This window comes from Rutilus rutilus (assembly GCF_951802725.1).
Source record: "Rutilus rutilus genome assembly, chromosome: 17".
NCBI lineage: Eukaryota > Metazoa > Chordata > Actinopteri > Cypriniformes > Leuciscidae > Rutilus > Rutilus rutilus.
In genome coordinates this window covers 21224115-21248883 of record NC_140230.1, presented here as the reverse complement: position 1 = coordinate 21248883, position 24769 = coordinate 21224115, and the positions used below count along the sequence as shown (strand labels likewise).

The window sequence follows — 24769 nt, the reverse complement described above, 5'->3', positions numbered from 1 at the left end:
AACCGCAGGATGTCAGTCCACGATTTTGGACAATATCCAGAACATCCATTAATTCAATCACTTGCCCGCCTGAGCCGTTCCTCTGCGTCTCCCTCCTGCGTCTATCTCTCTGTCAATATTTGTAGGAAATATTTCCGACATTAAATGGCATTTGGGGATATCTCTCCTCTCCACATCACTCAGTTACTCCCCCCTCCCTCCACCCCAGCACTGCCTTTGCTTGGTCCGCGTTACCGAAACTGCTCACCTGGCCAACTTTGTTTTAAGTCATATGCTCCATTGCTTGAAAGAAGACATAGCCTACTGTAGAAGATAATGATAATATGTAAATGTAAGAATGTGTCTGACATGATTGTTAATAATAGGCATAATAATGATGATATCGTTATCGTGATATCGAACTAATAGGCTAACATTTGCCAGCATTTTAAAAATAATTAATTAATTAGCTTCATACAATTAAACCATTTTAAAGTATTTTGCATTTTGTAAACATTCATATAGAAAACTAAAACTTTATAATTTATAACATCGTGAAAAATGTGTCCGTATTTTTCATTGAAAAAAGCTTCACTGTTTACTAGTCACGGCTGAAACTTGTTTTAAAAAACACTCTTTAGTTTGGGGGGGAAAATCTAATTCAACACATTTTATAGGCTTACATTTTTTAGGCTATCTTCTGATCCATGTTAGAAAGGTCTTAAGATTGCATTTTTTATTTAGAATTAATTGAGCGCTGCTGTTATAAACGCACTCATTATCTGACTCAATATTGAGTTTTATATAATAAAAAAAAAAAAAAAAAAAAAAACTATTCTTGTGTAATGTTAAACTTGTGCCATTTTCGCATTTATAGACCTATTTTAGCAGAATGCGGTTACTGCAACGGACTTCAGGCCAATGTCGCTTTGTAAAATTACTCAATGGGATAATTATATGAAAATTAGGCTACTTAGGAAACTGCGAGTATGTTATTAGTAAATATAACCATGTAGCCTAATTACTTTTTACTCGTTTGCCTATTCACAATTTTACCCTGCATATTACCCGACAGCTTTTTTTATCCGAAATGTTCGATAACATGTGTTTTAAGGTGTATAGAAATGTAGCTATAGCCTACGAATTGAATAAAATTTGCAGAACAAAATTACACAGACATCTTACTCGTAGGAAATTCTCGGAAGGAAAGCTTTCCAGCTCTTTGCTGGCACATAGCCTACACTAAGTGATTAATGTAATGACGCTGTTTAACATGTCCTTCTATTACAATTTTAGCTACCCACAATGCTTGTTTAAGAAGAATAGCCTAATTTATCAATAAAAGAAGAGTAAAAAATGAGTAAAACACGTTTTGTAAACTTTTTTTTTTTTTATCAACAAATTATTTTTCCGTTTCAGCGCATCAATTATAGCCTACTGCACGGAACGGCACAATCTTTGCTCTTCGAAGTGGATCAGATAAAGCCCAGAGATTTTCGGTCCATCTTACAGCCAGCAGCCACGGTGCCGGCTCCGGCCCTTGGTTTCCGTCTGAGGCGAGGCCACTTGGGAGTGCCGGTAAGTTCAGCTCCGAAAACAAACACACACGGGTCTCGCTGCTCTCGCATCATTTTGCATCTCGCACATATTCTGCTTCGTAAATGTTGCTCGAGCGACGCGCTGTTTAGCCAACCCTACTGCGGTGAGAAACACATCATTCATATTCACTCGCATCGTGAATTTGTTCACAACAGGTTGCCAAACATAAGGCTTTGGTTATTTCGAAGCATCTGTTATTCCATTTGTAAGCACTGAAATATATTGTCACCCGCAGTGAAAGTCATTTAAAAAATAGTTTCAAATATGTGTCTCACAAGTTAAATGCTGAAATGGTTATGCAGTATTTTGTATCTTTGTGTTGTGCTTTCATCTTGTGTTTGTAACCATTAACATATTGTAAAGACACATATATTAATTTACAGTTCATTTAGATAGACGTTTTGTGTTCTTTAGGCTAACACTTTTTTAGTTTTTATACTACTTTGAAAAGCAAAGGCATCTCTCTCCTTTCCTCCCAGTTCCTGCTCTGTCCCTTCTCCCTCCCCACTGTGTTCTTCCCTCCTATCTTGTCCACCTCCCGTGCACCCCTGGTTGCTACAAACGTGTACACAATAATAACAGCAATATATATATCCATCTATCTCTCTATCTGGCTTGTCTACGGTGTGGAGAGTGCCTGGGAGCCTGAGAGTAAGGAAAGGTCATTTAATCGATGGTGCCCAATTTGACAAATCCAAGTGAGTCTTATCATCCGCAGTATTTAGGGGCGATAGAGGGCCTACGAGATAACTGTTTAATCCTGACGGCAACTGCCAGGGGAGAAGAGGAGATAGAAATGTCTGCGAGAGAGAAAGAGACAGTAGGCTTGAGAGAAAGTTGCAGAGACTAATGTAGACGAGAGGGTGTAGGTTAAATAAAAGAGTTCAGAAGTTAGACATTTTAAGCTTTTGGAACAGATCGGAGAGTGTAGAGAGAAACAAAGCCAAGCTAAATTCTAAATACATTTTATCAGTACTTCAAATTAAAGCCTTGGTTATTTAAAGGGATAATTCACCATGAAATGAAAATTGTGTCATCATTTACTCACTTCATAACGTTCTAAACATGCACAAAAAAAGATATTGTGAAAAATGTTTTTGGTCCATATAATAAGTCATTGTGGTCCAATGTTGTTTTGGACCCCACTGACTTTCAATATATGGACAAAATCAGTTTGTTTCGTTTATTTATTTATATAGCCTAGCACCTTACAGACTACCACCGTAGTTTCAAAGTGCTGTACATTGCAATAAAAAGCAACATAAAAACATCCATGTACTAAAATGCCAAAGAGTACAGGTACGATTTTAAGCGGTCCTTAAAAACATTAAGAGTCAAGGAAGATCTAACATCCAATGGCAGATTATTCCACAATCTAGGACCAGCGACAGAGAAAGCCCGATCACCCTTCAGGGATAATTCAGTTGAAACATTCTTCAATATATCTTCTGTTGTGTTCTGTAGAAGACAGTCAAACAGGTTTGAAATGACATGTGCGTGAGAATATGGCAATTTCAATGAACCTCACTTTAGAGAAAAGGTATAGCTTTTTATTATTTTTCATATGAAGGACTCTAGAAAACACACACCCTAACACTTGTTGGCCATGAGAGGAGCTTAGTCAAGTACACAGCCTCCTACTCTTGTCCTCTCTCACCATCTCAATACCAGCTCAATGTAATTCGATTGAGATTAGTTGCACTGGCATGACAGCAGATCCCGTATTGCCAAAACACTTAGGAGGCAATGACAGTCTCCCATCGACATGTGCTAATACAAGACTCCACGACTGGCCATGCATCACGACTACAGCGTACACACACAGCAGAGGGGTTTGAGTGTGTGTGCACTTATGAGTAAGTGAGCTCATAACTCGGACAGAGCTAGAGATGAAAGGAAAAGATAAGAATGTATCAGCGAAGACAATAAGCGAGACAGAGAGACTAATGGCATAACAGGATTGGGTTATAATGTACAGAAGAATCAGAAACTGCTTGGGAAAGACGGAGCAATAGACGGACGGGGAGACTGATGGTGACTGAGGTAAAGTGCGGGAGAGGGAGACGAAGAGTAAGTGGGTTGAGAGGATGGATGAGGACAGGAAAGAGAGAAGGCACAGCTGAGAAACAGCAGCTTTACAAGAGCGGAGATTAAGGCAACATGTCCCCGGTCAGTCATTAATCCGGTTTAAAAGCAATTAAGCTAAGACTCTGTGAGAGAGAGACTGAGAAAGAGAGAGCGAGATAAAAAGAGAAAGAGAAAATGTGATTATTTTGGGTTTATTTGGATCTTTAGCACATACAACCTGTGTAAGGAGTAAGGAGTAAGACACAGAACAACCTTGATTATTGTCCCCAATGCTTCAGTCTTTCTGTCCAGCATTGTCTCATTCCTCATCCTTAGTGTGCATCATTGTCATTGATGTTACAGATGTGTATCACGGGCTGCAGGTCGACACAGGGCCTCACCACATGTGTAATGTTTCTGCGTCCATGGGGAGATTGTGGTACAGATAGCGCTACCACCTGACAGATACACAACAGAACATAAATCACACCTGGAAGCTCTTGCATGCACTCAAAGAGACAGTTTTATCACACAAGTCTGTTCTACAAAGTAATTAACAACTATGCAAGCAGGGAAAGGTCAAAGCAGAGAGATGCTGAATGGAGAGTGAAACTCAGATTCAGAGTCCTATGATTTAAAAAAAAAAAAAAAAAAAAAACATGTTCAGATCTAATTTAGTCTTTAAGTTGACCACCCATTGTTGGGGAACAGAATCGTTAAGGCTTTCTGTGACTTTAAGACTCGTTTACATATGTCAGGATTATGCGCCATTCAAAATTGAATTGAAAGTGCATTTTCAATTAAGTTGCTGAATTTGAGTTGAGGCAGCAAACAGGATGCAGAATTGCATCCGAATTCAAGTGAACTGAAATTCAAAGAACTCATTTTTAAAGTGAGGCAAACTTTAAATGTTGACTTGACATGGCCTCATTTGAAAGTTTTGAAAAAAGCTTTGAAGTTTGAAAGTTTATAAGCCTAGATAGATATAGATAGATAGATGATAGATAGATAGATTCCTCTTCCTGTCATTTTCAATTCAACTTTCTGTTTGTGACCAATTCAGTCAGATTCACACTCGTTAATTGAAAGGGAGCCAGTTCTTCAATTCTGAATATTGCCCAACCCTGACATATGTCTTATTGGTTGCACCATATTAATAGTTGCATTTTATTTCATTTATTTAACAGGGACCATGCACAACACAGATGTTGTGCCAGAGTTAGCTAAATTGTTGTGTCATCTTTAAAAATTTAAGTTTAGTCAGCTTGAAATGTAAAGTTGTACTCAATGACAACTTGGATATTTAAGTTGACTAAACCTAAAAATTTTAAGGCAGCACAAACACTTACTTTTTTAAGATGGAACCACATTCTTTTTTACAGTGTATATAGCTAATTTGCATCTGTGGTCCACATTAGTTACATTAGAAAGAGAGAGATAATTTTAAAACGTGACGGATGAAGTCCGTCTCATTTTCCACTTTACCCAAAGTGAAAATACAAAAGTGTTGACATAGATTTTGTGGAGCGTTGTTCATTGTTGACCAGGATGGAGTGCTATCGACTGGCTCTTCCTGCTGAGGGATCGCTGTGCAGCCCTGAGGCCAAACCCACAGTGGCATTTAATACACTGCACTGGTGACCATACTGCCACACTGCTCACGGTGTGTCAATGTGTGTGTGTGTGTGTGTGTGCTCTTATAGACTCAATCACACACATATATACTTACTCAAGTTTAAAGGCATTCAAAGACTACATGCAATTCTTCAAATAGACAAACAAGAAGGTCTCTTTGTGAGAGTCTCTTTTTGAATGAGAGAAAAAAAAAAAAGGAACTGGGTTAGATGTCTCTAAAATGTAAAATGTAAAAGGGGACAAAGAAGAAGAAGGGGGACAACATGAGAGAAAAAGATGCCACAAAGACAGCCTCTGGGTAGGATCTAATTTGCAAAAAAGGAGGAAGCACAGAAGAAGTTGTTCACTAGGGAGACAGAAAAAAAAGAAAGACAAGGGAAAGACAGAGATACACAGATGGGAAGGAGAAAAGGGGAGGGGGGTAAAATTTCCATCAGGTTTTCAATTGGGGCGGATCAATAGTGTATTAGAGCTCACCTTGACCCTGCGTCTCCCCCCTCTCCTTACAGGCCAAGTCACTTGCACACACAGCAGGGGGCTGCAGAGGGACAGTGACTGCATTACTGACTCCCTCACAGCAGCCGAAGTGGCAGAAAATGGCACAATAAAAACGGGAGAGAGTGAACGAAAGATTGGGACTGGTGCCTGAGTTCTCTGTGAGGCAGAGCGGCCTGCCGAGCAGTGGTTGAAATTATGAAACAAGCTGATTTAGGAGATATTTCTGCATTTACCTGCCTTTACAGATTTATAAATCTCAGTGTGCTTGTTCACACACACACACACACTCGCGAGAACGTTGCAGACTGCGTTTGCAAAGAGACAGTGAACTTCAATACACTTCGGAGGCGGAGGCAGGGGGCAGCGGGCACAAAGGGATGGGGGGGAGAGGTTGAATGAAAAAAATTGATCTGGGAATTTAGCATTTAGACACAGTTTACAAAGCGATATGGAGGGAAGGCAAAAGAGCACAGGGGACCGGAGGGGCCAGACACTTAACTTTACAATTGGTCAGCATCACCCAGGCGACTTGGCTCCAAAATATGGAAATCTCTGGTGGGAAAAGCTCCTTCATTTTGGAAGTTTTGTCATATACTCTTCTGCTTATATCACAAGTGAATGGCTTTGCCTTTTTATGAACTGTTTTGACGACCAGGAAACTGGGTGATCACTTTGAAATGTATGTTCCTTAGACGACACCGTAAAGCCGTTATTAAGGCTTCACGTCTGCTATCGTTTTGTCGAGACGCTGAGATTGTGCCGCTCAGATGAGAAGTTTTCTCCAGGCGTTTCCTCAACCATTGTTGGCTTCACACTGTTTCGCTCAGTCACACTTGCACACACAGCGACTAACAACAAAACAGAGGTGCGCGTGCAGTGTCCCTACTGCTGAAGGGAAAAAAGAAAAAGAAAAAAGGGAGAGAGAAAAAGAAATCGATCGCCGGGGATAGCGGTGCGCGTCGGAGGATCGTATCTTGTCAAAATAATATATTACCCTCATCCCCGGCTGATCGATGCGGCGGATTAGGGACGGAGGGCTCGCTCTCCCCTCCTCTATCTCTCTTTTTCTCTCCCTCTCTCTGACTGCCGTTCCTTGCAGTTTAATATTTACCTCCGTGAAGGAACGGGCGCGACGGCGCTCTCTCTTAATTGATTCCGACACTTGGGGCTCTGTGCTCGGGCTGCGGAAGAAGGAGGGAGGGGTGGCTGGAATGTAGAGACTGTGAGAGGGAAGTGGTGAGGAACAGGCAAAAGAAATGAGGGTGAATAAAATAAGGCATAAAGGTACGAGTTTATTCATATGCATTTAATATGCATTTGAAGTTTCTATATTTGAATATTTTGTTGCTTATATATATATTTCATATCAAATGTTAGACAGGTAGGGGTACACAGAATATTAAGAGATGTGAAGCTACAAGTTCCATTATAGCCTACAAGTTACAAGATGGCAGATGAAACACTTTCTATCTCACTTTCCTGTCTAGCAACTGTCCTTTCCTAATAAAAGGCAAAAACGGCCTTTTTTACTGTATATTTGATCAAATAAATGCAGTCTTGGTAAGCATAAGAGACATCTTTCTAAAACATAAAACAAATATTACCGACCCCAAACTTTTTTGTGTATATATATTACATGTTCAGTGATCAGAAGAGATAAATGAGACAAACGTAAAACAGAGGATCCCGAAGAACAAATAGAGGAAATGGCAGAGAGCAAAAAATAGACACATGAGGTAAAGAGAAAGAAGAATGAGCATCAATAAGGATGACAAAGATAACATGCATGGCAAGAGAACAGAGGGCAACCATGAAGAGAAAGCAAAAAAACAAGGAGGAGGGGGAGATAACAAAATTGTGAGGTGACAGAGTAATATAAAGAGGGATAGACAGAAAACAGGAACGATGAAGGGAGACGGAGAAAACAAGAGAGGCACCATATTTTCCGTTGAAGGAACTCAGCTGTCATCTTGTTCCGCCAGCACAGAGCGTAGCTATAAAATACAAGAGCCAGGCAGGCCACACTCAATGACTTATGTGTATATCTAGGCTTTGTCAATATTTCTTTCTGGCTCCCCACTTTCTCTGTTTCTGTCTCTCTCTCAAACACATACTCTAGATGTTATGGTGTCACGTTGCCCTAAACCTGTAGAAGCCATGTGATTTTCATACACATAATTGTATGACAGTGACAGATTGTTAAAACTGTTTGTATGATGGTGTAATTATTTTTGTAGGCCGCATGATGCTCAGACCAATCCAAGTGTTTTAAATGTATATATCTTACAACATCTATTTTACATCTAATATAGCATTATAGGGGCAATTCACCCAATAATGAAAATTCTGTCATCATTTATAATGTTGTTCCAAATCTGTATGATTTTCTTTCTTCTGCTGAACACTAAAGACGATATTTTGATAAATGTGTTAGGGTTTTTTTCGCTCTCTGTACAGTGTAAGTCAATGGGGTTCAGTGTTGTTTATGACCCCTTTGACTTTCATGATATGGACAAAAACAGGACACATTGTTCAAAATATCTTCTTCTATGTGCCACAGAGAAAACAATATTTACATTTTTTGGGGGAACTATCCCTTTAATAATATGAATATTATATTCCTTGCAGATAGTTTCATTCATATCTAAGCAACTTCAGTCCAAGGTCTCGGTGCACTCACTATAGGTCAGGCCACACACTAACATCACATGCAACTCAAGTTGTGTTGATGCCAATACACAGCCTCTCTTTTCGTGGGTTTATTGGTTTTGAAAACAGAGGTACGCCATTGAGAACTATTGTGAAACAAAGCAGATTGCAAACAAAAATGCCCTCGTACATTCATCTAGCTGACTTGTCGAGTTTCTTTTTCTCTTTGTCTTCGGTTTTCCCTTCCATCTCTCTTTGTATATAGGCCTACACACCTCCATTTGCTCTCTCCATTCATCTCCCTGCTGTTCCCCCTCCTTGTTCATCTCTCTCTGTATTTCCTCATCTCTGGTCTTTATTTACCGGCGCTGCGGCGCTGGCTGTGGCAGCTCAGGGAGCGGTAACAGAAGTGTCAGGTGTCATTATTCGTCTAATTCAGTAATCCGTCATCGCACACTCCCTGTGTGTATGACGTATTATACATGGACACAGCGGGTGTAGTAGGCGCTGTGGTGGAGATTCGATTTGACACGCGCAGAGGTGGGCTGTTTGGTTGAGGGGGAGGAGGGGGGGTACAAGAGTGGAAATAAGGTCCCGAGTTTGACTGAAGACAAAGGGTAGTAAGAGTTATGTGTGAAAGAGGTTGTGGGTGGCCCTATAGTTTAAAAATGTGTGTTTTATTTTAGAACAATGTCTCTTATTTTATGAGAGAATTTTAACTTAAAGAGATAGTTCACCCAAAAATGAAAATCCTGTCAGCATTTACTCACCCTCATGGCATTCCAAACCTGGGGTGCGTTTGCCATACAACAACATAAGTCGCTGCTTGACTACCATAGTATGATGTATCGTTGGAGAAATGAACTAGTCACAACTGATTCCCCAAACCAGAACCATGCTGGTTCAACAATTTAGGACTAATGACTTCACATGCAGGTGGTGGAGTAATATCTTCTGCTAATTAATCGATTCCAGATTGCAATTAATGTCAGATTACTGCTACTCTAACGTGCATGGCAGGAGGCCTACTTCACTTTTTTGTTCTCGTCGTTTTATTTGATGTTTGATTCATCGTGGGTTCCCTAGCTCTACGCCTTGCTCAGGGGTTACCTTACGTATTTATGCACATGCACACTCATTGTTGATACTTTAAAATATATAGATTGAAATGTATATATTTAAATGGGATAAACGATATAGAATGCACTAAATGTTAGCTTGCTTATTATGTCCAAGAGCATGTTCATATTAACATGGTTCTAACCGCAGGTCGAGAGTAGTTTTAGTTTCAACCACACAAGGTTGCGATGCTGTTTGCAAATGTTCATTGGAACTATAGTTGCAGCAAATTAAACCAAATCATTGACCTACTGTATGTTGGTAATCAGTGGCGGATTTAGCAAATCGGGGGCCCAAGGCGAAGGTAGGCTATGGGCCCCTCCCCTCCCCATCCAATCTTTAAAAGAGAACGAAAAAAAGATGTACTGACTGAATGGTGGATAGGCAGGTAAAGCTATACGGGGAAGTTAAGGTTAGAGAGGAGAAAGAAACGTCCCCTTTAAACCCTGCATACACTTCTTTACTCCTAACAGAAACATGTTACAATGTTTACATGGTACAATTTCTGGTAAGCAAGGTTTTTTTTTTTTTTTTTTTTGGCAAATTTCACCATTTCAATTCTTGTGATTTGATTCAATATTGACTAATTTGGATAAATATTAGGTAACGTTTCACAAGGCAGGCGTTACTTTTTCTCAAAAAAAAAAAAAAAGAAGCCCTATCAGCTGGTATAATTTAAGGTTAAAATAAGTAATATAGTACACATATTTAGCCAAATACTCTCTATAGCTCTTTTTTTTCTAGCCAATTAAATGGCTTTCCTGGGGTAAATGTTATGTGACGATTGTTCTCCAGCTGTTTTACCTCTTTCCGCGGTTGAAAAACACTTATTGATCGATATTATGAATGAGGAATATACATTTCGGTAAGTTATACGGTATCTTTCAACATTGTTAATTCGTGTTTATTTACTATTGGGTAGTTTTTAGAATTAGACCAGTTCACGTGCCGCTATAGGAATCTGTCATGTCACATTAAAACGGCAAAACGGTATTTATTGTTTGAATTTCGTAATAGTATTGACAGAATCTGAGAGCTGAGATTTTTTTAAATATCATGATTCATAAACTGCTCAGTTTTGTCTGTCGGTCTCCGTGTCCTCTTTGCTTCACGATTTTTCTGTGCGTTGGACATTGTTGTTCCTGATCTGTATCCCCAACAGTAGCCATAAAAAAGTTTGTCATCTTTGGCAGCGTTCCCAAATACTTATCAGTGTCTTTTCACTTTTTTTATTTTATTTGAGCGGCTTGGGTAACTTCGAAACGTTAAATTTTCGCGTTTAGACTCGTCTTGCTCTGGGGATCAATTGCTCTATTTCCCAGTCCTCCTGTTACTGCGTTTTGTTTATCTTTCGCGCCGCGCACTTTTTCGGACTTTTTGCTTTCCTCCCGCTTCCTCCTTTTTTCAGCACCGCTTGGGTAGCTAGCTTCACTTCATTTTTACTCTGTCTACTACTCTGTACACTCTGTCTGTCAATCACTTCTTTTTCTCCGTCAGTTTTTTGGCACAGCCTTGTCACTTTCGCAGTTGCGCAGTAAAAGTAAGATAATGGAATAGTCCAATGTAGTGAGGCGGGGGGGCCCCCTCCTGTCTGCGACACTAATGATTGATGCCATTTTTCGCAAATGGAGTTTTAGAAACATATAAAAATAAAATAAAATAAATTAAGCATAAGGTAATAGGGCATTTTGGGGGCCCCTAGGTAGCTCGGGGCCCAAGGCAATTGCCGACCTTTGCCTAATGGTAAAGTCCGCCCCTGTTGGTAATGACAGAACTTGCGACCATAGTTGATAACAATGCTTTTGGGAAATGCACCAATGTTTGACTTTCTTTCTTCTGTGGAACATATATTTTGAAAAATATTTCGATTTTTGTTCATACAATGAAAGTCAGTGGGGGCCAGTGTTGTTTTGGATCCCATTAACTTTCATTGTATGAACAAAAAGAGTTAAAAAAAATGTAAACCCAATCCAATTCCTTAAGTGTGTTAAAACTTGGCGAATAAGGCACTTTCTGTTTCTGAAAGTAAATAGGATAGATTCCTGCTTTGTGGTTATTGCAATAATTTGCTATATTCAAATGTAACATATTCAATTCAGTTCACATTTATTTGTATAGCGCTTTTCACAATACACATCGTTTCAAAGCAGCATGTTTCAAAACATATCAATATTCACATTCAACTGGCTCAAGATAATAGAACTTAAACTCTCCTTTTCAGTTTGTTCTATCTCATCCAAAACAATGTAGAAAAGTTTTTTGTTTTAAGTTTAGTTTGTATTTATTTAGGTAAATCATTTTGAATAATTATTTGCATTTAGGTTGATTTTGTTAGGTTCATAATTCTTTTTTTTTATGTGTCCCATTCATGGTTAATTGGTTTATTGCCAACTTTTCCCACTTCTGATGAAGAGCCATTGGGCTCGAAACGTCACCTGTGGTGAGAACATGACATAAATATTTTTCTATTTTTGGAGCTGTGGTGTGCCAACTTTTCCCCTTAACCACAAAAAGACATAAAGTTATCATTATTATTTTTTCCACAGTGCAAAAGTATAAAAGTATTGATCCTCAGATTTAAAAAATCCTGGTTTGTTTCAATCCATGTTTGGGTAAAATATGGTGAAACCCAGCCGTTGGTTTAAATGAACCTAAATTCTAGGTTAATTTAAACCAACGTTTGAGTTTGTCCATATGTGCGAAAGTATAAAAAGTGTATATAAATATTTTCCCCCAAAATGGTTTTCATTATTTTCTTTCCCTAATGTCACTCTAAACATGTGACTCTTCCATTCAACACAAAAAGTGATTTTTTTTTTATTCTTTAAAGGTTTTGCATCTAGCTGTGCGAAGATCGAAAAGACCAGATTAGAAGTAAAAGTTATAACAATTTATCAGTTGATTAAGCCAAGTGAAATCAACATTACAGTGTTTCCAATATTATCTCCCTTCAGTGGTGCTTTACTTGCTCACCAAGGCTTTCTTAATTTAAAATGGACACACTCAGTCCCTGTCAATCACTGTTTTAATGAGTATTGGAGTTAGCAGCAGTGTTCTTTAAAAGTAATGAAAAAAAACTTTTACTTCTACTCTGGTCTTTTGATCTTCGCACAGCTAGATGCAAAACCTTTAAAGAATAAAAAAATTCACTTTTTGTGTTCCATGGAACAAAGTGTTTGGAGTATCATTAAGGAAAGAAAATTTTTATATACACTTTTTACACTTTTGCAGAAAATATGGACAAACCCAACTGCAGAGCCAAGGGTAATTCAAACCAACAGTTGAGTTTGTCCATGTTTGACCCAAACATGGGTTGAAACCACCCAGTATTGTAGAGTGTACAGTAAGGATAATAAATGCAGCAGTAACTACAGTCCTGCTAAAACTTTCAAGAGCATTGCAGTCTTCTGCTCTCAGTGCAGCCATGGTGATGATATATGTTCATAGGGACACACATAAAACATTTGAGGATTAGAAATTAGAGAACTTTTCAGTGTTCCAAAAGGTCTAAAATGCCCAATGCAGTGATTTAAGATTTAGATGGTAAAGAAGATGCCATGCTGTTTAAATTCATGTTGGGAGCACCTGCTCCATCCTGGAGTTTTGTTAAAGTTGTGATGTTGCTGCTTTAGTTGCAGTTAGTGATGATTTATTTCCTGTGCCTCCATTGCTTTGCCATCAGCAAATTTGGGAAGTCACATCTGCCAGCTCCTTTTGGGATCCACAGTTTTGTCATACTCAAGCCTACAAAATACCTCTACACCAGTTAGTTTAAGGAGTTTGAACCAGTTAACTCCAAGTGCAAGGTTACATATATAAGCAAAGATTTTGATCCTTGGATCATGATCTCTGGTTGATTTGTCAGTGCAAAATGCTCAAATGCTCAAATCATCTTTCTTTTTACCGTTTATCATAGACAAAAAGGGACACTTAATGCATATCATAATACATATTGATCATTTCAAAGTCATTACACTCTCTGAGATTTCATTCATTTTAGTGTGATACAACCTTCTGAACATATTGGTGGAATTTTTAGCCTAGTTCAACAGATTATGACCTGAAATGCACAGTTAAGATTGATCTATGTGTTGGTTTGTAAAACAATCAGTTAACCATGCACTGGTGTCAATACCTGTGACTTCACAGAATAAACATCAGTTTCAAAAGACACAAGGCTAAGTAAAATATTGGGCCAACATAAATATACTTTTTTTTTTTTTTATGAATTATTTCTTTAGGACTCTAATTTGCAAAATAAAAGTTTATAATAATCCTCAATTTGCACCCACAATTCCAAATATGTTTAAAAAAGTTAATGTCTGTTATAGCAAGATCTAAGGTTCTTAAATATGTTCAGGATTCAGTTTCCAGTAAAGCAGTAAAAAAAAATAAAAAAAATAAAAAGAGAAGAAGAAGAAGACAAGCACATGCATATAGGCCATGTAAATACGTGCGTAAATTAACAACAGCCACGGATAACTCGTAAATATATTACTTGCGCTGAGCTTTTTCGTTTCTTCATCAGTTTATCAGAGAGAGATGGAACAGAACTGTCAAAACATAAACGATATTAATACATTTTGATTATTGAAAAATATTTGTACACAAAATGATATCCGAGAATAAAACTTGTAATATATCACCTCTCTGCATATCACGTAATAGACCTGCTTTAATGTGACAGACGATAAGTCAAACATGTATCACTTACAAACAAACCTAACTAGTTGCAGTCTTTTTATTTATAGTTATTCTTAATTAAGATATTACTTTTACCAGTGACCCTCCTCATAAATAAATGAAGTTAACGTGTGTTACGCGTGCCATCCTCTTCTTTCAATGGGAACTTCAGATCTGCTCCAGTCAATCAGGTGCCACATTGTGGCTATTTTGGCGAATTGTCGAGCCAGTCGACAATAATCATCTATATCTCATCTAATCACATTACATTTGTTTATTTTAAGCCAAATGTATATATGCAATTGAAGATGAACATTCCTGAAACTTAACCAGTAGTCACATTTATTTTATGTTCGCTAAAACCCCGACAAATTACATTAATCTTAGTAGTATTTTCGTGCGGTTATGTTAGGGAGACAAAAATACAGTATTGGTGAAGGTTTTGTTCAGCCCCTTTGAACCTGACAGCTCCTGAAACAATTTACTTCTACCCGCTAGTCTGGGAAAACCTGAACCCAGATTAGTTTGCATGACACACGCACAGCCATGCGCGTCTGATGGACCTTCTCATCAGAGACATTACTAGTAGAGAATTGCGTTGCAATTACATCATGATTTATGTGCTGATTAATTTAAGATTTTCGGAAGGAAATGTCCATAAGAATCAGTCTGACGCAACTGTGACAAACCTACAAAAATCGTAGGGTATTATAGGCCTACTATAAATATAATAATATTAATATTGTTTTTGTGTGTGTGTGTGTGCTATGCAGAAACAACACCTGGAAGGAGTAAAACCTGCCTAAGACGTCCTTCCTTTATTGAGAGATTCTTGCGTGTCGGTAATGAGACGTGCCGAGAACTTCAAACAAACGGAAAAAGAGAAATCCTTGCGGATCTCTGATACAAGCGAGGGAGAGAACAAATCAGTGTTTACTGAGTGCTTTTTTTTTTGTGTGTGTGTGTGTGCAAATATCCATATTAAAAGCGACTTAAAAAAATAATAAAAAAAATAGTGAAGCCACAAGACAAATTATAAATTACTTCCAACACTACTAACCTTACACTACACATTAGAATAAAGAGTTGTGTGAATGAAATGGCGATAGATAAAAACAGCAAAAGTGCAGAGACAGAAGTAGGACTCCAGTAGCACACCGGGAGATTGATAGTGTGCGCTGAGTTCGGGGCAGGGCAGTCACTGTTTTAGCCCTCGGAGTAATCCGACACTTTATCACCATCTTAATGACAGAGAGCGCCAAAGAGGGAGGAGAGCACAAAGGAGAGAAGGGTTAAGTAGGTGTGTATTCACCCGAGTTATTAGCATATGCTTGAGGAGAGAGCGAGGGGAAGAGAGAGAGAGAGAGAGAGACGTTCTACGAAAAAGTAAAGGAGGAAAGGGGACGAGGGAAGAGCGTCGTGAATGTGCGCGCGTCAAAGACAGGCGTAAAGGCCTGTTGATGAAAGCTTGATTAAAGTAAACGAGCTACCTGCGCCCTGGACTAACCCCTGTGACGCACACTGCCAAGAAGGACAGAGAAGGATGGGGGACAGGTGGAGGAGGAGGAGAAGGATGGAGGGAGGGCATACAGTAAAGTTCAGAGTGTGAAGTTCCTGACTGACGTCAAAAAGAGAGAAACGACAGCGAAAAATGAGAGCAGAAAAATCCACGATTAAACAAATTGTTTAGCTTTGGAAAAGAAAAGATGTTAAACAGGACGATGCTCTTGTTAAAAAAAAATCCTTTAATTTCATTGAGGCACATTGGCGTTTTACTGTAAGAATGCAAAGAAAGGCCATTATTTTGCATCGCTCTCTTGTTTGTGTACTTCTCTTGTTAATTCAGTTAATCACGAGACCTTTTTATTTATTTATTTATTCTTGCCACCCTCTTCCCTTTTTCATCTCTCTCTCTCTCTCTCTCCAACGATTATCCTGCCGTCTAATTAGAAATCGATACTGTGAAGCCGGCGGGTATTTGCGATGTGTTTGTGAATGTTGAGAATTCCCTGGACAGAGGTAGATAGAAGAGGAAGAAAAGAAAGCGCGCGCGGGCACTCACACATACACTGCCGAACTGAGACACACTTACGGCTTCGAGCTATTCGTTTTTTAAAAAGCTGGAAAAGTACACACTAAACAAGGACAGAAAAGAAGAGCTTCCCTTTTCTGCGCAAGGGACTGAGGCATGTGCAGCTGGGATTTTTATGCAAACAACGATACGGGGCTTGATAATGAGAAGTTGCATCATAGAGGCTATAAATCTCATCTGTACCAATTAATACACACAGATGGACTAAGGGGACAGTGGAAATTATGTAATTTTAATAATGCATTTCATTTAAAGAACTTACCATAACTTAGCCTTTAATGCGTTTCACACTTGAAATGAATATCCTCGCATTTTTTAGTCCCGTTTCCGTTTCAAAACTCATAAAATGATTAGGCCTACTACTTAGGCTACTAAAAACATGTAAGCCTATTAGTATTTACTATATAAATAATTAGGCTAGCCTATATTTAGCTTAATTAATTTTGTTATTCACAATAATAGGCATTGATTTAAGTGATTGTAGCTACCATTTATGCTAGGCTACTTATTAGACTATGTGGATTATTTCGTTTTGTATATATTATAGTCATCATCAGTGACATGGGGTCATAGCTTCTTCCCCTCCCAATGAGATGTGATCTGTCTCTGCGATCCAGAAGACGGAGGCGACGGGTTAGCGCTATTATTGCGCTGGCAATCGAAGTTAAACGAATTAGCAGCTCACGACGCCGATGTGGAGAAAAGAAACAGAGAAAAGAATAGGACCGCGCACATTTATTAGTTTAGCTCGCACCGAATCCGTTTTACGCCAAGGTTTTCTCTTTATTTGCTCCCACCGTAATGTGTTTGTGTCTGTCCTTACATGTGATTGCAATGTCCTTTTTGCAAAATTGTTCTTTTTCTCCGTGGGGAAATGTCAATTTAGATAGCCTACTATATAACACTTTTCACTAGAGTTGTTTGTTTAAAAGAAGAGCCAGCCATCCACTATTACATTATATTTCATCAACCTATCCGGTGAGGAAGGCTGATTTCTCTACATTTCTCGTGTTCAAGTTTGAATCAGTCCGTGTGCCTTTCCACTTGAGCCTCTCATTAAACGTCGCTCTCTCTCTCTCTCTCTGCTTCGCCATACTCCCCCTCTCTCTCTCTCTCTCCCTCATTTATACGCGCCTTGCCTATGGCTATATGATCGCAAAAATGTGTTTACAAAACTCGCTCTAGCACAGATCAAACCGCTCCATCGAATCAAAGAGTTTGAAACAGAGACAGAGGGAAAGAGAGGCTGGAGCACAGGGAATATGAGCAGGGGCCCGTTCGTGTGTAATCTTTAAATTCTCTATGTGTTTTGTGTGTGAGCCTGTTTGAGTTCGTGTGTAGCCTATGTGTGTTGGTTTCTGTGTTGGTTCATATTTTTGAATATGAGGAGATCAGCAGGGGCTAAAAACAGAGTGAGGGTATGTGTCCAACTTGGATATTTACTTGCTTTGGCAAAAACAAAATGAACTGTAGGTATCAAAAAAAAAAAAAAAACCTTTTTATTAGCATGCACCTAAACAGAGGATTAAATATTGATTGACTTTTCTTTGTCAGCACACTTGTTCCCATAAGCATCTGTTTCTACTTTATATAACCCCTAATTGTTTGTGTGTGTGTGTGTATGTGATCTATAATGATATATATAATTTAACCAGAATATAGTTCAAATAATATTTTTAACTTAAACCAGTTCATTTATGTTACCACACAAAGCAGATTTTGTAAATTAAATGTTGAAAAAACAATCCGACAATTGCTGCACTAGTAGATATTTTTGTGAAACTGAATACTTCATGTACTATCTAAATGTTGATAGAAATAGTCAAAGCTGTGCAACACCTAGAGACATCAGATTGCAGGAAGACAGTCTGTCACAGATGACACCGTTCAGAGGAAGCACAAGACAGAAAGCAAAAATGCCATGCAACTGATTCTAAATGAGGTTTCACATATTTTCTGATACATAACAACACAATGATTAGATTAATTCGTTTTTGCACAGTGCCTATGGATGAAAATGAAGCAGTTATTAGAAAGAATAAGAAAGTGAACAGTAAGTTGTTAGTTAGTAGTAATTAGTAGTAGTTTGTCAAGCCAACATAAATAGAAGTTAAGGGGACAGAAGGTGTGTGTAAGAGAGAGAATGAAAGGGTAACGAGGGATGAGGGGGCAGACAGACAGGCATGTGGAGCGATTATAGCAGGGTTTATGTATGAGCTATTGATTGAGTCGGTGGTGACTTCTTGAGTGGTTAATTCGGGAAGTGAGAGCGATAGAGAGAGTAACTCACTGACCAGAGGGAGGAGGGATAAAGAGAGGGGGATAGCAAGTAGGAAGAATGCGCAATAGGCCTATATAGTTGTGGCTTCTGTCCTGTAGAATAGGCTACATGTATGATAAAGAAATATGAAGGACACATAAAAGAGCAGGATTCATTTGCCTAACTCCGTGGTTGCTTCTTTTTTTCTTTTTAGTGATTTAATGCAGAATCATCTGGTGTTCAAATGCACACGCTGTGATCTCAAGACCTTGAGCAGTCTGCACTTCACTTCTTCACCATGCACTCTCTTTCTCCAGATACTTGTATTAATTAGCTTTCCACACATTTTAAATTAACATCAAGCAGAGCCAGAGCCAAAAAGTTCCCTGGTGCACCATTTAAACAATAATTTGAATCAGAATGAATGTGTCTTGGGTTTCCGTGAAAAATTGATTTTTAAAAATGCACAAAGGGATAGACAAACATGAAGATTTCAATTATGACGCGAGCTTAACTCACTTGTGTAACTTTTAGGTCTACTGGGGGAAATCAGTGAAGATGAAGACTGAGAGAAGTTTCTTTTAAATATTTTATTTTGTTTGGGAGTTACCACTATGTTCATATATGGTGCATTGGCTGACTTGCCTAAAACAGCGTCATATGCTGAACTCGCTAAATTTGCTTGTTTATCTTGTTTTTGTATGACAGGGCGTTATAGCATACCTGCTCAGTGCTCATTGAAGGAAAGTAAACAATCGTTGACGATACGTTATGATGTCACCTCACAAGACGACGGCAGATGTATCGAAGTACAAGCGGCGCGCGTGTCTGTGTGAAGTTTAAGGTCCGCTCGGTCTCCCGCGCATTTTCCTCTTTCTCTTTCCTTCTCTCTTCCCTCTCGCGCAGGTTTTGATCTCTCAGCCGCGAGATCAAAGGCGCTCTCTGGCTATTAGTCAGCGAGAGCCATTGATCCCACATCGATCCACGCGAGACACAGCCGCCCCGTGAACACCGTACGAGGCTCCCCAAAGCTCTCCCGCGCATCGGGAGGGAAAGCGAGCGAGGAGAGAAAAAGAGCTTTAAGGGGGGCGGTGTGTGTGTGTGTGTATTTCTCACTGGCGCGGGCAGAACCAAGCTCGAGCTTTTTCTTTGCCGCGGGACATGAAACAATGAGGCTCGAGCCGGTTTTAATAAAGCGCGCTTTCCCTCCTTTCAACTCTCGCGCGAGGCGGACGAGCCGGCAACGGAGAGCGATCGATAATTAATGACGATGAATAATTTAACCCTATCGATTGATACTTTTTCTCCGTCTTTCCCCCTTTTTTCCTTGTATCTTAAGTCCGATGTTCTATAAGAAACTGATAGGCTAGCCTACCATATCGCACGCTCGCTCCTATCATCTCTCCTAAAGTTGAGCACTGTTGAAGTTGAAGTACTGTTCCATCTCTCTCTTTTTTAACAAGTTTCCTCAGTTTTCTCATCCGTAAATGCCAAGCACCGCCGAAATTTCGCTTTCACAGGAGACCGTATTATCTCAATTATGGGTTTCGTATCTAAACTTTGCAGTGTTAGGAAAGATGATCGCTGGAGAGAGGTGTAACACGGGGGTGAGACGTAAATGACGTCTTACCCACGTCACGTAACCAACTAGAAATTAGTTACAAGGGTGAAATCACTATCATGCATGACCACCCTCCTGAGCTGACAGTAGAAAGTCTGTGTATATAGCATTCAGGACAAAAACGACTTTGAATTGATTTTGAATATTTACAAAATATTTTCATACTACATTTAGGCTGATATTTATTTTGTTTACATACTGGTTTTTGAAATAAAATGAAACCATTTACTGTAGGCCTACATTTAATCACCACAATAAATGAATCCACAAAGTTTAGCGGAAGTCAATATTAGTGGGGTAGATTAATTGTAGCCTACTTTACATTGCATTACTAAACTAAACTAAACTAAACAAAACACATGCAGTTTAAGAATAAATTCTAAAGTACATGGATGTGAAACAGATGAAAATATGATGTCAATGTTTGAGACACACATGCAGTACAATAAAACACACAGGTGTTTAAACAAAAATGTGCAACATTCTCTGGTCTCTCTCTCAAATTGCAAATTCAAATAACATGAAATGAAACCTACATTTATTACACTACCTTTATAGAAATCCCTTACAAGAAGCATCCAAAACTTTTGTAGAGAAATTAATGAGATCAGATCTTCAAGCCGAGAGACAAAGATTTCTCCCCTATATGTGGATTGTTAAGAGTTATTATGAAATTTGAATAAATATGTACACATTGGTTAAATAAAGGTCTCATAGAATTTTGTGAGCCACCTGAAAATATTTCCATGTTTATGTGTCTACATAGGAACTGTCATTTTTGTATCGTGTGCACAATTTGTCAGATGCGCCCCATCTCAAGTTCTCCATCTTGACCGTATTTCCCCTTACCCCTCTCTTCCCCTGCTTCCTTCTTCATAACAAACACACACAAGCCAGTCCTTCTGTTCTTTGACCCCGAGGCTGTGCAGACTGTCAGAGTAGAGTCAAGAGAAATCGAGAGATGGAGAAAAAGTAAAAGAGGGAAAGAGGAAGGAGCAGTGGGGGGAGAAAGAGAGAGAGGGGCAAAAAGAGAGAGGTTCAGTAAGTCCCTTTTCAGTGGCAGCCCGAAACCGAAAGATGACACAGATACGAAGGGTTTGTTTCATGTCCTGGGAGCAGAGAGCGAGAGGGACGAGACTCATCACATTCCCTCATCTCTGTTTCAGAACCTTGCTGTCCATCTTGTTCTCATCTAGAAACAACGTCTACCATCTGTTACTCACTTCTTTCTTTTTTCCTCTACTCTTCCTCTACTCTAGTCCACCTCGGAACCTATTATTATTACCATTTTATTTTGTGGTCAACCCATAACACAAAATTGTTTCCAGCAGCCCTGTTTTGTCGAAGCATTAATGTGCAATCAGCAGAGCTTTTCACAAAATGTAATTAGTCACAGGGGTAAACGTGTTAAATCTGTAGGGAATGGCCATTCCATAATGAATGAGTAATCAATGCATGTGTTTAAATGCAATAATGTTTATAAAAGCAGACTTATTATTTCATACTTAGTGTTTTTGTGCTTTAAGATTAGCGTAAATAATTTTTTCCATGGCATTAAGCTTGAATTCTTTGAATCCCCACAGCATTACAAAACATAGATTTACTAAATGATTAAAATGATTTAACATACGGTCAAAATATTTAATATTAAACCATAAAATCTGTTCTACATAAATATTAACAATAAATAATCCAGATGAGACTATATAGTAATTATTTCAGTGATATAAATGTAACTTTTTTTCTCATAGATACATTTGTATATATTTATTTACATATCATTTCTATAAAAAACTCATAATTTTAAATAATTATATATATTCATTTTCTTCCACTTTTATGTGTTTGTATGCTCACAGACGATAGAAATGTGAGCTTCTAGTTTGTGACCTTTATGTGTACCTGTCACAGAAGAGTTTTACTTTTCTCAAGAGTACATTTGAGCATGTTGTCTTGGGCAAAGGTGTTACTTTGTGTTGCCCTGTTTATGTGCATCTTTTTTTTTTTTTTTTCTGAGTTTTTTTTTGTTTGGTGTGTGTGGTGGTTGTGCACTCCCTGAATCAGTGTCTTCATATCTAGGAGATTGTGAGAAGATGTATTCCCTTGGCTGCTAGTTATAATGTTTCTGGGGGTGATGGGGAGAACTTGAAAGCCCTGTGCTGCCCAAATCAAAACTAACAAGGAAATGATGGGGGCTCCTTTATCTCTTCACTGGCCTGGAGGGGAAGAACAGGGCAAAAGAAAGAGATCGAGGGAAAGGGAGGGTGGGGGGCGTCCTGGCTTCCTCTTTGATTTGTAAAAAATGCATTACCTCCGAAATCAAACGGAAAATTACTGAGCGGGAGCAAAAACATACAGAGGAGAGAAAGAGAGAGAGTGCAGTTAGGTGCACGGGCAGGTAAGGCTGGGTTTCCTTTGATCGGATAGGCTGGCTGATAGGCTCTGAATACAGATTTCACAAATCAATTCATTTACAGGTGTATCTGGACTGCACCAGTTGCACTGTGCTCAATTGCATTTAATAGTGTTAAAGTAGTATCTATTTTTAAGTTGATAGTCTCGTATAAGACTGGCCCAGTAAGACAAATCTTAAAGGTGAGCACAAAGTCTGAGTCTACATTTCTATGCCCTCGCAAAGCTCTCGAAACGGGTAAGTAACAATACAGCCAAGTTAATTGATATACCAGTTTTCTTCAGTATTGTACTAAAGAAATAACAACAGATGAATGTTACGAGAAAAAAAAGAGCGAGATGAGAGAAGTAGACGGTGCGAGGGTGGGGGAGAGCAAGTGGACAGTCCAAAGAGTAAAAGCAACAAAGGGGTGTGTGTGTGTGTGTACTTGTGTGTGAGAGAGAAGTGCCTGGAGTTAGCAATAATAATTTATACAAACACACCTCAATAATTCACGTTCCATTTCAATGCTGGAGGGAAGATCCAAAATTCACAGAGCATAATTAAATAGAGTGAGAGAGGAGAGGGGGAGAGGGGGAGAGGGAGAGACCAGCATTAAAGATACCCTTGTACCGGCTCCTTCTTCTTCCAGAGCTTTGTAAAACAACCTTTATGAAATTGTGATGGCTGAAGAGGGATTGAACTCCTCTAGCCATGTATACTGAATTGCTTCATGGAGAGATGGATCTTTACTGATGCTCCCAGTTGTTCTGATAGCAGATGCAATCTTCAATGATTTTTTATATCCTGCTTTGAAGTTATTTGTATGAACACATGCCCACCGTGGCGTGTTTATTTCCTTTTGCTGCAACGTGAACATTTGATGTTGAAAATGAAGTTCAACTGTAGTGCATAAAGTGTGGAAATGCTTAAATTATTATTATAAAATATCGTGCATTTTCGTATTTTGATCATTATTACAAAATGAAAATGTAATGCATTAAAGTGCAAACAGATACCTATGAAAACCTGGACTAATTGCTTGAGGGCCTCACATACTGTCATAGATGTTCAACATGAGATGGGGTCTTTTGAACGTTGCTCTTTGTGAAAAAATGCTCAGTGATCTTCTGCATGGCTGAAGGGACAGCCTTCGGCAACCATATTTAAAGAAACCCTTCAGATGAAAAGGCATTGATTGATTTCAGAGGCCACCGGAATGACATGCCCTCATGGTTTACAACGGCATGTTCTGACACACTGGTGTGTAGTGGGTGAAATGAGTCCACAAGAATTTGTGGAGTCAAAGTATTATGCTTTAGCCTTATGTTCTGTGGTCTAACCGAAAATGGTTCACACTCAAATTTTGTTGGTTTGTGTGAATGCAGGTGTAGTGGAGGATGGACTGTAACTGTGTTAGTGACCTGCTGCTCACGCCACCCGTCCCAACCCTCTGGACACCAGGTGAGACACCGGAAGATGATTTATTTTTTCATCCAACTTAAATGACTTTTTCTTTACTATCATGGTTCTGTAGGACAGTAGAAACAAATGCATAGATGTTACATTGATCTTACAAGCAAGACTTATTATTATTATTATTATGAACAAGAGTCCCAACCAACAGCATGACACGATATGTTATCATACATCAGTTTACTCAACAGGAAGCTAATATTTAATATTAAGCAACTTACATTAGAGCCACAATATTTCCAGCTTCGTTGTCTATTTTTTGTTCCGGCAATGAAAATCGTTCCAAACGAAGCCAAGGCAGAATCGACAATACGTCTCCTAACAACCCACAGTAATAGGGTTTTGTTGCTGAATAAAACAGTGTTTTGAACAAATCGGTTAAGTTAATTATTCACTGACTTACTTTAATAGGCTGCGTCCAAAGGCAGGCAGTGTTTGTGCATGAAGGTGCCTCACAAAACTGATTTTGGACAGACTTCTGAAGCAGTGTTTAACAGTTTAATGATCTACAACAAAACAGAGAGAGCTCTGGTGATAACTAAGCAAATACTTAATTACTACTATAGTAATTTATTGTTAGAAATGAGAAGAAAAGTGGGAAAAGTAGGATTTTTTTTTACATTTACACACAAACTGACTACCAACCGCAATTTCCTCAGTTTTTTTAGCTCAACTGTCACGAAATGGTATGCAGAGAAT

General features: G+C 38.8%; 1 protein-coding gene across 1 annotated transcript in view; it reads left to right on the top strand.

The window, feature by feature from the left end:
• Window positions 1–1493: 1493 nt before the first annotated feature.
• Window positions 1494–24769, top strand: part of erfl1 (Ets2 repressor factor like 1) — a 30296-nt gene continuing 7020 nt past the window's right edge. The window contains exons 1-2 of the mRNA XM_084435486.1: window positions 1494–1557; window positions 23983–24058. Coding sequence (XP_084291612.1) covers window positions 23995–24058 — 64 coding nt within the window. The 5' untranslated portion in view covers window positions 1494–1557; window positions 23983–23994. The remainder of the gene's footprint in view (window positions 1558–23982; window positions 24059–24769) is intronic.